A 16228-nucleotide genomic window follows, 5' to 3' on the forward strand; every position below is an offset into this window, starting at 1 on the left:
GTACTCACAACGTCGTTTCTTTGGTGGTTAGTAGAAAGGAACCCCTTCCCAAACATCAACTAAGAAACTGACTCTGCTTCTTATAATTTCATCAGGCAGCCACAGATTTACTCCAGTGGCAGAGAATCTGTGCCCAGGCTTTGGAGAGTCCTGGAAATGCCCAACCTGTCTAATCGCCAGGGCACAGGTGGTCCTGCCCTCCCTCGCTGGCCTTCCAACATCCCAGGAGGGCAGCCAAGTTCTGCCTCTCCGCGTCCGCCACACCTTCCCGGGCCGCTCCCCCTGACCCTCCCCTCTGGGTGGCCCAGGTCCCGACCCAGAGCCCTGTAGCGTCAGCACAACGCCCATCGCGGGGCGTTCCTGCGGCGGGTATGCGTCAGGAGACATCTTGGAGGCGCTCCTCCCTAAAGCCAGGTTAAAAACCTCAGCACCACGTGTTGCTTGCGCTGTTTGCAAATCTCCCTGCGGCTGACGGCCGGTAACTGCAGAGAAGGCCCGCGCTACGAACCAGCATGTCAGCTCTGGTCCTGGAGAGCGGAACCTTGGGCAGGAAACTCAGCGACTTTGGACAGGTGAGCCTGGGTTGGGGGGGGAGGCGCTTAGCTTCGCAGGGAAGGGAGTTTGCCCTCCTCCCGCCGTGGAGAGGTCAGAGCAGTGTTGGTGTTTCAAACTCCCATCAACTCACCAGGACACTGAAAGTTCATTTGAGGAGGATGGAAACGTTTAGGAAGTTGACAGATGACACATGTGCTAACACGTTTCCCAAGGACAGGACATCTAAGGTGACTTTCAGGGAATGAGCTGCAGGAGTTGGGGATCGGCTTTCAGAGCTGTCACGGATGGACTCGCTGTGTGTCTTTACACAAGTCTCTGTCGCCTTCTTTTTCTTCTGTACATTGGTCCTTAACAATCTGGAATGGGAGTTGGGGTCCATCCAGATTTACTCTTCTGTGATGTTTTACACGTGTTCTCAGCCAGGAATCAAAATGGCAAAATTGTAAGAAATTGTATCCTTTTTTTCACCTTTGGGAGAAAACGCGACATGAAGAGGTCCCAGACTTACTCCCACCTGGGGAAGGAGAAAATTAAACACAGAGGAAAATACTCGAGTCAGCCTTGAACTTGAAATGTAAGAGAACCTTAAATGTGGCAAGAATAATGACCAGGGTGCATTCTATTCTCTAGAAAGTGTTCCCTGTCCCTTGAGGTGAACAACTGCAGAGTACGTTCTTTAATTGGCTGGCCACATTCCCAGAATTTAGGGTTCAGACTTAAAGCCCACCCCTGGGAGATAAGGTGGGTCTATGGGGATTTGTCATCTGTAGGATTATTAAGAACAATTTAAAGACCAGGGGGGCTGGAGGACAGAGGATGATTGATGTTTTAGTATAACTAGAGAGTGCAGAAAAGTGGACTTTTTTTTTTTTTTAATCCCAAGAGAAAGACTTCCTTTGGAAATGGTATGTAGGACTTGGGAGACAGAACTTCATGTTGAAGAGGGACGCCATGGGTGTCAGATCCCAGAACAGACCCCAGCTGTGCCATTATTTAGTTTCTGTGCTGCTGGCTGTGGGATCCCCGCAAGCACGGCAGGAGGTTAGGGGCAACAATCTGGTTAGGGAGCCATGGGAACTGAAAACTTCATTTACAGAGCACTTAGAAGCCTAAGAACCACAAATTGTCACTATCAATGATGACGGGGGGTGGGAGGGTGGTGTTTAAAGAGGAAGGTTTAGAGAGTGCCCTGTAACACCTGTGTGTTGAAAGCAAGCTATTTAACTTTGCAAAGCTGCAAGTCTACTCATTTGAAAGGTTGGAATAAAAATACCCATATCCTAGAGTTAGTATGAGAATCAAGTGAAATAATATCTTTAAAGCTCTTAGCACACTTTCTGGAATATAGGAGAAGTGCCAGGGGTGTCTAGCCAGAAATGATTTGTTTGTTCAACAAAATGTGTCAGAATACTGGCAGGAGGAACACACAGAGTCAAGCCTAGTGGCTGGTGGAGCTTCTCAGTGGAAAGGTGATGGGCCCAGGATCAGGTGACGTGGACTCTGTGTTTAGTTTGCTGATGTTGTGTATTATCAAGAAGTGCCCTCACTGGGTGAAGAGGCTCAGTTTGGGATCTGTAAAACAGGGGGAGGGGGCTGGGAGGTGGGGGAGGTGGGTAGAAAATAGTCTCTAGGAGGGCTTCCCTGGTGACTCGGATGGTAAAGAATCTGCCTGCCATGTGGGAGACCCAGGTTTGACCCCAGGGTCAGGAAGATCCTCTGGAGAAGGGAATGGCTACCCACTCCATATTCTTGCCTGGAGAATTCTGTGGGCAGAGGAGCCTGGTGGATTACAGTCCATGGGGTCGCAAAGAGTCGAACAGGACTGAGCTACTAATACCTTTGAGTCTCTAGGACTCCAGCTCTGACAATCTACAAAAAGACATATTTATACCTTCCTGAAGCTCTAACCCAGATAAGCAGAACGCCCTAGGTGTAGTCCAGATAGAAGGCTGATCTACACATGCAAGCACAACAATCCTGCAAGAGACGTCTGGCTCGTTCGTTCACTCAACTCAACAAAGACTTATTGAGCACCTACTCTAAGCTAGGCACAGCTAGCTGGTATAAAGTCTGCCCTGGTGAAACTTCAATTCTTTTGGAGGAGACAAACTGTAACATTTAACCAAATGAACATATAATTTCATGTGGAGGATAAGTGCTGTGAAGAAAAATAGAATGGGGTGATGGATTAAAAATGAGGAAACTCAGAAATCATAGCTCTAAATGGCACAGAGTCAGTGTTCAAACCCAGGTCTGACTCCAACACCCTGTGCTCTCCAACCACACTGCTTCCTCCTGTAGATAAATTCTGCAATATACAGGCTTAGTGTGTCCACAGCAGGATGTCTTCTCTTGTTTCTGGGTGTCTTACACTGTAGATGTGTGTTTGTATAATCACACATGTGAAAACACACCTCTGCCTATGACCCCCAAAAGCACTAAGGTCGACAGTGAGTACCCCTGGAATATCTTTGCTGTAGATTAATTGCTTGTAGTTATGAAAACTGCTCTTTTTCCAAATATATTAACAATAGAATGTATTTGTTAGACAAAAGCAAACTTATTTCTGTTGTTAAGTGTATTTCTCTGTTCAGTTCAGTCACTCAGTCATGTCCAACTCTTTGACACGTGCTACCATGGACTGTAGCATGCCAGGCTTCCCTGTCCATCACCAACTCAAACTCATGTCTATCGAGTTGATGATGCCATCCAACCATCTCATCCTCTGTTGTCCCCTTTTCCTCCTGCCTTCAATCTTTCCCCATCATCAGGGTCAGTTCTTTGCATCAGGTGGCCAAAGTATTAGAGTTTCAGCTTCAGCATCAGTCTTTCCAATGAATATTCAGGACTAATTTCCTTTAGGATAGACTGGTTGGATCTCCTTGCAGTCCAAAGGACTCTCAAGAGTCTTCTCCAACACCACAATTTAAAAGCATCAATTCTTCGGCACTCAGCAGAATATAGTCTTTATATTCCAACTCTCACATCCATACATGACTACTGGAAAAACCATAGCTTTGACTAGATGGACTTTTGTTGGCAAAGTAATGTCTCTGCTTTTTAATATGCTGTCTAGGTTGGTCATAGCTTTTCTTCCAAGGAACAAGCATCTTTTAATTTTATGGCTTCAGTCACCATCTGTAGTGATTTTGGAGCCCCAAATAATAAAGTCTGTCACTTTCCATTGCTTCCCCATCTGTTTTCCATGAAGTGATGGGACCGGATGCCATGATCTTAATTTTCTGAATGTTGAGTTTTAAGCCAACTTTTTCACTCTCCTCTTTCACTTTCATCAAGAGGCTCTTTAGTTCTTCTTCTCTTTCTGATGTAAGGGTGGTGTCATCTGCATATCTAAGGTTATTGATATTTCTCCCGGCAATCTTGATTCCAGCTTGTGCTTCATCCAGCCTAGCGTTTCTCATGTTGTACTCTGCATATAAGTTAAATAAGCGGGGTAACAATACATAGGCTTGATGTACTCCTTTCCCGATATGGAACCAGTCTGTTGTTCATTGTCCAGTTCTAACTATTGCTTCCTGACCTGCAAACAGATTTCTCAGGAGGCAGGTCAGGTGATCTGGTATTCCCATCTCTTGAAGAATTTTCCACAGTTTTTTGTGATCCACACAGTCAAACACTTTGGCATAGTCAATAAAACAAGAGTAGATTTTTTTTCTGGAACTCTCTTGCTTTTTTGATGATCCAATGGATGTTGGCAATTTGATCTCTGGTTCCTCTGCCTTTTGTAAGTCCAGCTTGAACATCTGGAAGTTCATGATTTGCGTACTGTTGAAGCTTAACTTGGAGAATTTTGAGTACTACTTTGGTGGCATGTGAGATGAGGGCAGTTGTACAATTCTCAGTGATCAAAATTCTTTTCTTCTTGGTTGCTAGTAAAGATTTTTTTTTTCTCCCTGCTTTCTTTTCCGTTTCTAATTTTCTGTACCTTTATGCATCCTGAGTGTACATGTGTTTTTAAGTCAACTCACATATCTATTTGAAGCAAATAATTACAGGTTATGAGCCAGTTTAAACACATTCTGGAAAAGATTTGTCCAAGATCCCATGCTGATCCATAGAACAGTATTGGAATCAGAATCCACCCACGATCACATCATTTCACAAAATTCCATAAGCTTCCTTTCAGTTCAGGTCCCTCAAGCTTTGAAAAGGGGAGCTATTGTTCCAGTTGGGTCACTAGGATTTAGATTAAGGATTTTGGAGTTATTGGACTTAGGTTCATTTTACAGGCTCTGCCACTCATTAGCTGAGTGTCCTTGGACAAGCCATTTAATCTTGCTGAGTCTGTTTCCTCATTTCAAAATAATAAGGGTGGTGTCATCTGCATATTCAGGTTATTGATATTTCTCCCAGTAATATATATTATAATATATATATGCTGGTATATATATGTACTACAACTTTATCCATTCATCTGTCAGATGGACATATCAGTTGTTTCCAGGTCTTAGCTATTGTGAATAGTGGTGCTATGAATATTGAGGTGCATGTATTTTTTTGAAATATGGTTTTGTCCAGATATATGTCTAGGAGTGGGATTGCTAGATCATATGGCAATTCTGTTTTTAGTTTTATGAAGTACCTCCGTACTGTTCTCCATAGTAGGAGCCTGAGTTCTTAACCTGCCATGCACTGCCTGTGTGCTCTCAGGTGAGTCACTTTCTTTGGCCCATAGTTTCCCCAAAATGAGATTGTGGACAAGCCTATCTCTGTGAGTCAGTTATTCTCAAGTCCCATGTGGGCATCAGGAGACAAACAGAATACCTAGATTGAGGAGGGATTATTCACCTTGGCTGAGGAGTACAGAAGTTTTCTGAGAGAAGTACTACACATGGGGCTTTTGAGGAAGGGTAATGGATTTGAAAGTGGAAGAGGGTAGGATGCAGTGCATTTCCTGTAATGAGGTGTTGAAAGGGGAAGGAGGAAGTCAGTTTCTGGAAAGGAGTTTCCTGAGGGTGAATCTCAGGAGATGAGGCACCAACGAGACTTTTGAAAATTCGAAAGAGGTATTGTATATTGTTGGCTATGTTGTTCAGTTGCCAAGTCATGTCTGACTCCTTGCGACCCCATGGACTGTAGCCCACCAGGCTCCTCTGTCTATGGGGATTCTCCAGGCAAGAACACTGGAGTGGGTTGCCATGCCCTCCTCTAGGGGATCTTCCCAACCTAGGCATCGAACCTTGGTCTCCCACATTGCAGGCAGATTCTTTACTGTCTGAGACATCAGGGAAGCCCTAAATTCTGCTAGGAGCATCCAATCACTGCCAATCACTGAGGGCTGGATTGTTGTCAGTGTGAACCAAAGAAAGGCCTGACCCTGAGAGCCGTTTCTGGAGAAGGTCAGACTGGCTGGGTGGAAGTGGGGAGGTGGTGGCTGACAGAGTTCCATACATTCAGGTCTGAATTGCACTAGTCGTAGGTGACTTCTGTTGAAATGTTCTGTTTCCTGGAGGCCAACAGGAGAGGATAATGTTGCCAAGTGAACTAGAAATAGAAATGTTTCATCATTTCAAGGAAACTGGGAAGAACTGAAGGCTTAGTGTTCTCTCCTAGGAAGAAGGCTGACATCAGAGACTTATTTGTGCGTCTCTGGCAGGGTCAGAGACAGAAAGTAGAGTCCACAGGAAGTTGTGATTCATGGACAAAGTGCTGGCATCCAGTGACATGGGCTCCACTGCTAACTTTGCAGCTCTGGATGAGTTATTTAAATTCTCTATAAGACTTCCTCTTGTCATCAATAAAAACGGCACTTGGAGAAAACCTATTTTCTAGATTGTTATCAAAATTAAATGAGATAATCCAAATCAAGTGTTTATTATAATGCTTAGGACAGTATACTAACCAGGTGGTACTAGTGGTAAAGAACCTGCCTGCCAGTGCAGGAGACATGAGACACAGGTTGTATCTCTGGGTTGGGAAGATCCCCTGTAGAAGGGCATGGCAACCCACTCCAGTATTCTTGCCTGGAGAATTCCATGGACAGACAATCCATGGGGTCACAAAGAGTCAGACATGACTTTATAGGGCTTTTAATATATGGTAGATCAAAAAAAATTTTTTAGAAAGATAGTACTGTGGTCCATACAAAGATATATAACAGTTTGGTCTTGCTATTCATCTAAGGCTCCCTCTAATCACACTTACTGATAATTCTGGTTCTTCCCCCACACTGTTTCAGGTGAGGTTCTGGGAAAATCTGAATTCTCTGAATTAAAAGAATTTCATCAGTGGCCACACAGGGATTAAAATGCCAAATCACCAAGAGCCTACCCAGCACAGCCTTCTCACTGAGATAATGCAACATCCATTCCACTAATTTCATTAACTTGTTTACAAGAGAGTAATTGTTCTGCATGGAGTTTTTGTTCCCAGTTTTAGGTACATGATGTTTATTTGAAAGCACACATGGAACTTTGTGTATTATTGTAAAACCTAATTTAATCCTTAACTTTAAAATTTTAAGATTTTGGCCAACCCTTTCTAGAGTGGCAACCCTAGTCCCACCTTAATTTGCTGTCACATGGCTGGAGAAAATATTAGATCCTTGACATTCTTTGCTGTTTTAAGATGTCTATCTTCCAGTGGGTTAATTGTGTGCTCTTATGTATTCTGTGACTCCTTTTCAACAATTGGTATCTCAGATCCCAGCATCTGGGAACAAGTTAATGCTCCTGCGAGATCTTTACTGAAGGCCAAGAAATCTTTTGTGGGTATTTTTAATATTTCCATCATTTTGTATGCTTTTATTAATATTATATTTAAAATATTTTCTGTCTTTCTTTCATCATCTGAATACTGTTTTGATAGGGCTTGGCATGATTATACATTAGCCTGATTTCTCACATGAGGAAATTAAGAAGGTTAAGCTGTTGGTCCCAAAGTGCTCTGGTAGGTCAATGGAAGAGAGAGGATTCCAACCCATGTATTTGGAGCTAAAAGTCTGTGTGTGTTCTAATTTTAGTATTTTTTACCTTATGTTTCTCAGTGTTTTCCTGGGACAATTATTGAACCATCATACCACCTATAAGATCTTTTTCTACTTACCTTACTTGTTGTGTATGTGTCTATTACGTAAAAATTTGGGCTGCTGATGAATGGGGCATCCTCTTATTCATTTGTTTCTTTCAGATCCCTGATTGTACCTCGCACTTGTAAGTGTCACTGAAATGCAGTCTTTAGAGTGACTGGTGACATCAGTGAATAATTGTATGTGTGTTAATTACTCAGTTGTGTCTGACTCTGTGACCCCATGGACTGTAACTGGTCAGGCTTCTCTGTCTGTGGAATTCTCCAGGCAAGAATACTGGAGTGGGTAGTCATTCCCTTCTCCAGGGGACTCTTCTCAACCCAGGGGTTGAACCTGGATTTCCTGCATTGTGGGCAGATTGTTTACCATCTCAGCCACCAGGGAAGCCCCAGTGAATAATTAGAGTTTTCTGAAATTGAAATATGATCTATGAGCATCATTTAATGTTTCACTTTCCTTGATTCACTTATTTTCCCTTGCACATATACTTCTATATAGAATGTATGTAGCTCATTGTATTCCAAGGCTTAACTAGTAGAGAAAGTTCATGCTCACTTCTTTCTTGGAGGTTTCACAGGACTGAATTGTTGAGCTGTGAAAAAAACATTTTACCCAAGTGCATTTAATCCTATAGGAAACGAGCTATATTGAAGGCAACTCTGATCAAAATGCTGTATCGCTGATCTTCTCACTCAAAGAAGAAGTTGGTGCACTGGCCAGAGTTTTACGTTTATTTGAGGTAAGTGCTCTGTTCATTTCTGTTTTAAATAATGGCATAGCAGACTTCTGTGTTATCTTCTGGTTGGATGCAGTGAAAAGAACATAGAGTCTAGAACTGGAAGGCTTGATTTTCAGCTTAGGCTCTTACATTACCCAACTGTGTGATCTTAGATAAGTCTTTCATTGTCTGTGAGCTAAGGTTTCTCCATTTCATAATTAGGATCATTCAGAAGCATGGTTGCATACCAAGGAAGCCAACATTGGACTCCCTCTTCCTGTATCAAACTTGTTTTGAAGTAATTGAGTTGGCCTTCATATTTACAAGTCATACCACCTTCAGATTCAACTAAAATTTCTATCTGGGGTTGGTTGAATCCACAGATGTGCAGCTCACTGGTAGGGAGGACTGTATTCATTATACTAGTACTGCCATTTTATATAAGGGTCTTGAGCATCCAGGGATTTTGGTACCCATGGGGTCCTGGAATCAGTCCTCCATGGATACAGAAGGATGATTGTACTATTCTCTCAATGTTCCCAAAGCACTTTTTAACTGTGGACTATAGACTAACACTTTCACAGCACTTATTTACCTTGTGAAATGCATACATTTCTGATTGACCCCAAGGATTGTTTCTTCAGGCAGGGAACCTTGTGTGAGTCATCTTTATATCCTCTATAAGCTCAGTTTATATATATAAAGTGTTCAGTTAAGAATGAAATAATATATGGAATCTAGAAAAATGGTACAGATGAACCTATTTACAGGATAGGAATAGAGCTGCTGATGTAGAGAACAAGCATGGGACACACTGTGGGGAGGAGAGAGTGGGATGAATTGAGAGAGTAGCACTCACATATATACAGTACCATGTGTAAAACGATAGCTAGTGGGAAGCTGCTGCAGGGCACAGGGAGCTCAGCTCAGTGTTCTGTGATGACCTAGAGGGGTGGAATGCAGTGAGGGGTGGTTGGTGGGAAGGAGGCTTAAGAGGAAGGGGATATATGTATAGTTATAGCTGATCCACTTTGTTGTACAGCAGACACTAGCACAACTTTGTAAAGCAATTGTACTCCAATATAAAATCATAAATGAAAAAGGATGAAATTATATTTAAATGTGAGCAAAGGAAAATAGACTTTCAAAAATGTTTTTGCCCTGGATTGCAAGAAGAAATATTTTTGAACCAAATAATGTTTTACCCCTAGTACTTTAGGGGTGACTGTACCTGGTGACTGAATACATAAATAGGTGAAGAGACAGATCTCCCAGGCAGAAGAATGCCAAATAATTTAAACAGATACTCTGGAGTCAAAGAAGGAAAAGAATATAACTCTTCACTCCTTAGGTGTGGGCCATACAGAGTGACTTGATGAAATGGCCCTTCACCTCTGTGATCTTCTTTCCCTAAACCCATAACCCCAGTCTAACCATGAGGAAAACATCAGACAAATTCCAGTTAATGAACAGTGTACAGAATACTTGACTAGTACTCTTCAAAACTGTCAAGGTCATCAACAACTAGAAGTGTCTGGGAAGTTGTCCCAGTCCAAAGGAGCCTCAGGGGATATGACAACTAAATATAATGTAGTGCCCTGAGTGCGATTGTAGAGCAGAAAGAGGACATGAGACACAAACTAAAGAAATTCAAATAAAGTATCGTCCTTAGTCTGTGAAAGTGTATCAACATCAGTTCATTAATTATAACACATGTTCAGTACTTATACATGACACTAATATTAGGGGAAATTGGCTGCAGAATATATGGGAATTCTTTCTACTAGCTTCTTACTTTTTTGTAAATCTGAAGTTGATCTAAAAAATAAAGTCTATTTTAATTAAATTAAACCTGGCTATCCAAAGTGAGGAAGAAAAATATCTGCCTGAGTGAGAGCAAGAAATGAGTGTAGAAAAGAGAGACAGAGAGGTTTCTGAATGGCAAGCTGATCCTGAGAAAGAATATATCTGTAAATACAGGAATGTCATATTTTTGCCTTTGTATTATATGGTTCATAAGCATTTTCCTTGTGAGAGTCAGAGCTTAAGGTTAATAAATTAAATAATAGTAAATTAACAGGATGTTTTCAACCTAATAAATAAGCCACAAGTAACTATTTACCAGGATGAAATGCACCCAAGAAACATGGACTGCACGTGGGATGGTTGAATGCCGAAGTTCATTGACTGTGACAGGTTGTTTAATATGTGTCTTTGTTTACTCATCTGTAAACTGGAACTAATGATCCATACCTCCCTAGGTCCTGGAGATTGTATGTGCTACATAAAATGCATGGTATGACTCTGAGTCCACAGAAGATTCTCACATGATGTCTGTTCCTTTACTGCTTCCAACTGTTATCTATGAAACCCATGAGAAATCTTTGAGACTGTGTGAAGAGGAGAAAGATGTTAGAAGCCTAGAGATATTCAGGAGCCTTGATTTAAATTTTTTTCCCAAAAAAGTAAAAATAAAAAAAAATAGAATGAATGGCTTAGTGTGTATTGTGAGCATTTACAGCAAATTGCAATGACCGAGAGTCAAGGCAGGACCATTTTAAAAAAAGCAGAATAGCAAAGAGCCAGACACGACTGAGCTAGTAATCACAGCAGAGTAAGCACAGCTTAGTAGAACCAAGGGGTTATGGTGGCCACAGTGTATTTGTATACTTCACATCTCTCATGATACCCTCAATGAGATGGAGAAGTAAGTGTTAGATACAAAGCCTTTAAATTGTGTGCATGTGTGCTTGGTCGCTCAGTTGCGTCTGACTCTTTGTGACCTCATGGATTGTAGTGCACCAGACTCCTCTGTCCCTGGGAATCTCCAGGCAAGAATACTGGAATGGGTTGCCATGCCCTCCTCCAAGGGATCTTCCCCACCCAGGGATCAAACCTGTGTCTCCTGAATTGCAGACAGATTCTTTATTGCTGAGCCCATGGGGAAGCCATTTATATTGTGTAGATGATGCTAAACTTCTGGATCATATAAAATGAAATCATTTTCTGCCAGAAAAAAAAAAAAAAAGAAAAAAGAATAAGGATGAATCTAAACTACACTTTACGGCAGTATTTCCTAAACAATAGTCTATCAAATGCCACATATTATTAGGTGTTTCATTAGATGAGAGTTCCAAGGTTAAATAGGGTTGGAAAATTCTGCATCTAGATTTTGGAGACCCCTCATGCTTGTGAAAATATTAAAGAGTTTGGAAAGCCCTGCAGAGTGGAAACTTATTCAGTGTTACCTTACTCAGCATTTCCCAAATGTTTTTGACCATGGAACCTTGTTCAAGAAAGACACATTACCATTTTGCAGGCACTAGTATCCCATTGAACTTATGCTATTATAGAGTTAGGAGCTCCTGACTCTCAGTTATGAGTGAGATTTGGGACCCACAGCATTGGGATTAAGACCATGTTGTCTGGAAACAAACTGTTTGGGTTGAAAATCCAGTTGTGCCACCTGTGAACTGGGTAACCTTAGGAAAGTTATTTATCTTCTTGGTGACTTAGTTTCCTCATGTTTAAACTGAAGGTAATAAGATTTTTTTGTAGGGCTGTTGTGAAAATTAAATGAATTAATACAGGCAAAGTACTTAATGATAGTATCTGTCACATAGTAAGAGCTCAATAAATGTTTGCTCTCATTATTTCTATGCAGTATCATTTTGGAGAGTCATGGAGCATCAGAGACTTACATTCTTGGCTCTGTGACAGATAGCTAAAGGATTAAGATTAAGGTTAATTGACTTGAAAAGGGATTATGGGGTAAGGAAACAATAATTTCATTCAAATATTTGAAGTGCCATCATGGAAAAAGAATGGGGCTTCCCGGGTGATTCAGATGGTAAAGAATCTGCTTGTAATGTGGGACACCTGGGTTTGATCCCTGGGTGGGGAAGATCCTCTGCAGAAGGGAATGGCTACCCACTCCAGTATTCTTGCCTGGAGAATTCCATGGACAGTGGAGCCTGGCAGGCTACAGTCCATGAGGTCAAAAAGAGTCAGACAGAAGAATACTGTTTATTTTTTGTTACTTCACAGGCAAAAGTACAAAGCATGAAATTACAGGGAGCATATTTCAAATCACTTAAAGGCATCATCTCTACTGTATAAGAGAACTGGAAGACATTGATTTCAAGCATTATTACTATCAAAACAGCTAGTAAAAGGCAGGGCAAAATCAATGCAAAAATTATGGTATAAATAATCTTACCTTTCCTTAATAAAGACAAAGGAAAAATCCATTCTAGTTCCTCCAAAATTGGCAATGGAGGAGAAATGTTATATGGCAGAATCACCTGCACCTGTGAGTACCTTGCTAGGTACTCTTGTAGTCACCTCCATCCTTAATGAGCACGACTGTCTTTGCCGTAGCTGATTAACACCAAAGTCATCATCCCACTAAGTGGTGATACTGCCTGCCAGTGGGCTCATGGTCTATTAGACCTCAGCTAGTAATAGCATCAGAATGCAATGCAAACCTGGAGAGGTGGGATGTGTGGCAGTGGGAGGGAGGCTCAAGAGAGAGGGGATCTATCTATCTATCTATATATATATATATATATAGGAAGTGAGAAATAGATTTAAGGGCCTAGATCTGATGGATAGAGTGCCTGATGAACTATGGAATGAGGTTCATAACATTGTACAGGAGACAGGGATCAAGACCATCTCCATGGAAAAGAAAGCAAAAAAGCAAAATGGCTGTCTGGGGAGGCCTTACAAATAGCTGTGAAAAGAAGAGAAGCAAAAAGCAAAGGAAAAAAGGAAAGATATAAACATCTGAATGCAGAGTTCCAAAGAATAGCAAGAAGAGATAAGAAAGCCTTCTTCAGCAATTAATGCAAAGAAATAGAGGAAAACAACAGAATGGGAAAGACTAGAGATCTCTTCAAGAAAATCAGACATACCAAAGGAACATTTCATGCAAAGATGGGCTCGATAAAGGACAGAAATGGTATGGACCTAACAGAAGCAGAAGATATTAAGAAGAGGTGGCAAGAATACACAGAAGAACTGTATAAAAAAGATCTTCATGATCCAGATAATCACGATGGTGTGATCACTGACCTAGAGCCAGACATCCTGAAATGTGAAGTCAAGTGAGCCTTAGAAAGCATCACTACAAACAAAACTAGTGGAGGTGATGGAATTCCACTTGAGCTATTCCAAATCCTGAAAGATGATGCTGTGAAAGTGCTGCACTCAATATGCCAGCAAATTTGGAAAACTCAGCAGTGGCCACAGGACTGGAAAAGGTCAGTTTTCATTCCAATCCCAAAGAAAGGCAATGCCAAAGAATGCTCAAACTACCGCACAATTGCACTCATCTCACACGCTAGTAAAGTAATGCTCAAAATTCTCCAAGCCAGGCTTCAGCAATATGTGAACCATGAACTTCCTAATGTTCAAGCTGGTTTTAGAAAAGGCAGAGGAACCAGAGATCAAATTGCCAACATCCGCTGGATCATTTAAAAAGCAAGAGAGTTCCAGAAAAACATCTATTTCTGCTTTACTGACTATGCCAAAGCCTTTGACTGTGTGGATCATAATAAACTGTGGAAAATTCTGAAAGAGATGGGAATACTAGACCACTTGATCTGCCTTTTGAGAAATTTGTATGCAGGTCAGGAAGCAGCAGTTAGAACTGGACATGGAACAACAGACTGGTTCCAAATAGGAAAAGCAGCACGTCAAGGCTGTATATTGTCACCCTGCTTATTTAACTTATATGCAGAGTACATCATGAGAAACGCTGGACTGGAAGAAACACAAGCTGGAATCAAGATTGCCAGGAGAAATATCAATAAACTCAGATATGCAGATGACACCACCCTTATGGCAGAAAGTGAAGAGGAACTCAAAAGCCTCTTGATGAAAGTGAAAGAGGAGAGTGAAAAAGTTGGCTTAAAGCTCAACATTCAGAAAATGAAGATCATGGCATTCGGTCCCATCACTTCATGGCAAATAGATGGGGAAACAGTGGAAACAGTGTCAGACTTTATTTTTCTGGGCTGCAAAATCACTGCAGATGGTGATTGCAGCCATGAAATTAAAAGACGCTTACTCCTTGGAAGGAAAGTTATGACCAACCTAGATAGCATATTCAAAAGCACAGACGTTACTTTGCCAACAAAGGTTCGTCTAGTCAAGGCTATGGTTTTTCCAGTGGTCATGTATGCATGTGAGAGTTGGACTGTAAAGAAGGCTGAGCGCCGAAGAATTGATGCTTTGAGCTGTGGTGTTGGAGAAGATTCTTGAGAGTCCCTTGGACTGCAAGGAGATCTAACCAGTCCATTCTGAAGGAGATCAGCCCTGGGATTTCTTTGGAAGGAATGATGCTAAAGCTGAAACTCCAGTACTTTGGCCACCTCATACGAAGAGTTGACTCGTTGGAAAAGACTCTGATGCTGGGAGGGATTGGGGGCAGGAGGAGAAGGGGACGACAGAGGATGAGATGGCTGGATGGCATCACTGACTCGATGGGCGTGAGTCTGAGTGAACTCTGGGAGTTGGTAATGGACAGGGAGGCCTGGCGTGCTGCGATTCATGGGGTCGCAGAGAGTCAGACACGACTGAGCGGCTGATCTGATCTGATCTGATATATATTGGACTTCCCTGGTGGTTCAGACAGTAAAGCGTCTGTCTACAATGTGAGAGACCTAGGTTCGATCCATATACTCACAGATGATTCGTATTTTATAGCAAAAGCCAATACAACATTATAAAGCAATTATCCTCCAATTAAAAAAATAATAATACAAAAATAAATAGACATTCATTAATTCAAAAAAAGAGAATGCAATAGGCTTGATATTTGCATTGGAGATACAGAGGTATGGTGTTTACACGCATTGGTTGTGTGGTGATGGAGGCAGTGAGGCAGATGGTTTCGTGGATTGGGGCCAAACAATTAGGAACATACTCAAACCTCTGTCTGCTAACCCCAAAAAATCCCACTGTCTTGAGTACATTGATCTTTCAATTCTCTGCATTTTCCAAAGTTCTCTTTATTTTTAGCTTCTACTCTCTCATGTCCTGTGCCTACTTAGAAAAATAGTCTCCTGAGAGCCTTTATTGCAAGTGGCTTAGTAATGGGCTATAAAATTAGAATCAAACTCCTGGGGGAAGTTGCAGAGAAGAGGTCTCCCTTCCTCTGCCAGAATTCCACTAATCATTTTGCCTCGAATTCCCTAAGGACGGGAATAAGCCATCAGGCGCATATACAGAGCTCTGAAGTGCATGATGAGTGTGCTCAGTTGTCCTCATTTAAGGATGGAGACACACAGGTTCAGACTAAGCAAGCTGCCCAGGGCTAGACTCTTAGAGCTAGAAAATCCTTCCAAGTTCACCCTCCATTTTCACAGTAGATTTGAAAACAAATCTATATATGTGTTTACAGTCTAAATGTTTACAAGTACAGTCTATATTTTTCACAGTCACTTTCTGTGTTCCCTCTCTGCCCAGATGACCCACATCCCACCCTCATAAGATACTCAATCAGCTCATACTGTCTCATTCATGCATTCCATTAACCTTCTGTGAGTATCAGCTGTTATCAGACCGTATATAGGTGCTGAGGAGACCAGGATGAGTGAAGCAGTCATTCTCTGCATCTGCAGAACGTGGAGAAGCTCAGGCTTCCATGAGCATTCTTAATCTAGGCTGGGGGAAAATTTTGTTAAGAATTTTCTTGCAGACATAATGTTTAAGCTGAAACCTAAAGGACTGACTAGTAAGGTAAATGGGGGAGTAAATTCCAGAATGAAGAGACAAATGACTTGAGGGGAGAGAATAAATGCATGGCCAGGTCATGGAATCCTTGAATCCTTTACCATCCACCAACCTCAGTGTTCCTGGGAACAGAGGCGGGGTTGCAGAGGAGAGGTTTGGCAGATAAT

General features: G+C 41.7%; 1 protein-coding gene across 1 annotated transcript in view; it reads left to right on the forward strand.

The window, feature by feature from the left end:
• The first annotated feature begins 389 nt into the window (after window positions 1-389).
• The window catches only part of PAH (phenylalanine hydroxylase), an 89559-nt gene continuing 73720 nt past the window's right edge, over window positions 390-16228 (forward strand). The window contains exons 1-2 of the mRNA XM_006058816.3: window positions 390-572; window positions 8238-8342. Of these exons, the coding sequence (XP_006058878.1) occupies window positions 513-572; window positions 8238-8342 (165 nt within the window). The 5' untranslated portion in view covers window positions 390-512. The remainder of the gene's footprint in view (window positions 573-8237; window positions 8343-16228) is intronic.

Source organism: Bubalus bubalis, chromosome 4 (assembly GCF_019923935.1).
Source record: "Bubalus bubalis isolate 160015118507 breed Murrah chromosome 4, NDDB_SH_1, whole genome shotgun sequence".
Taxonomy (NCBI): Eukaryota; Metazoa; Chordata; class Mammalia; order Artiodactyla; family Bovidae; genus Bubalus; species Bubalus bubalis.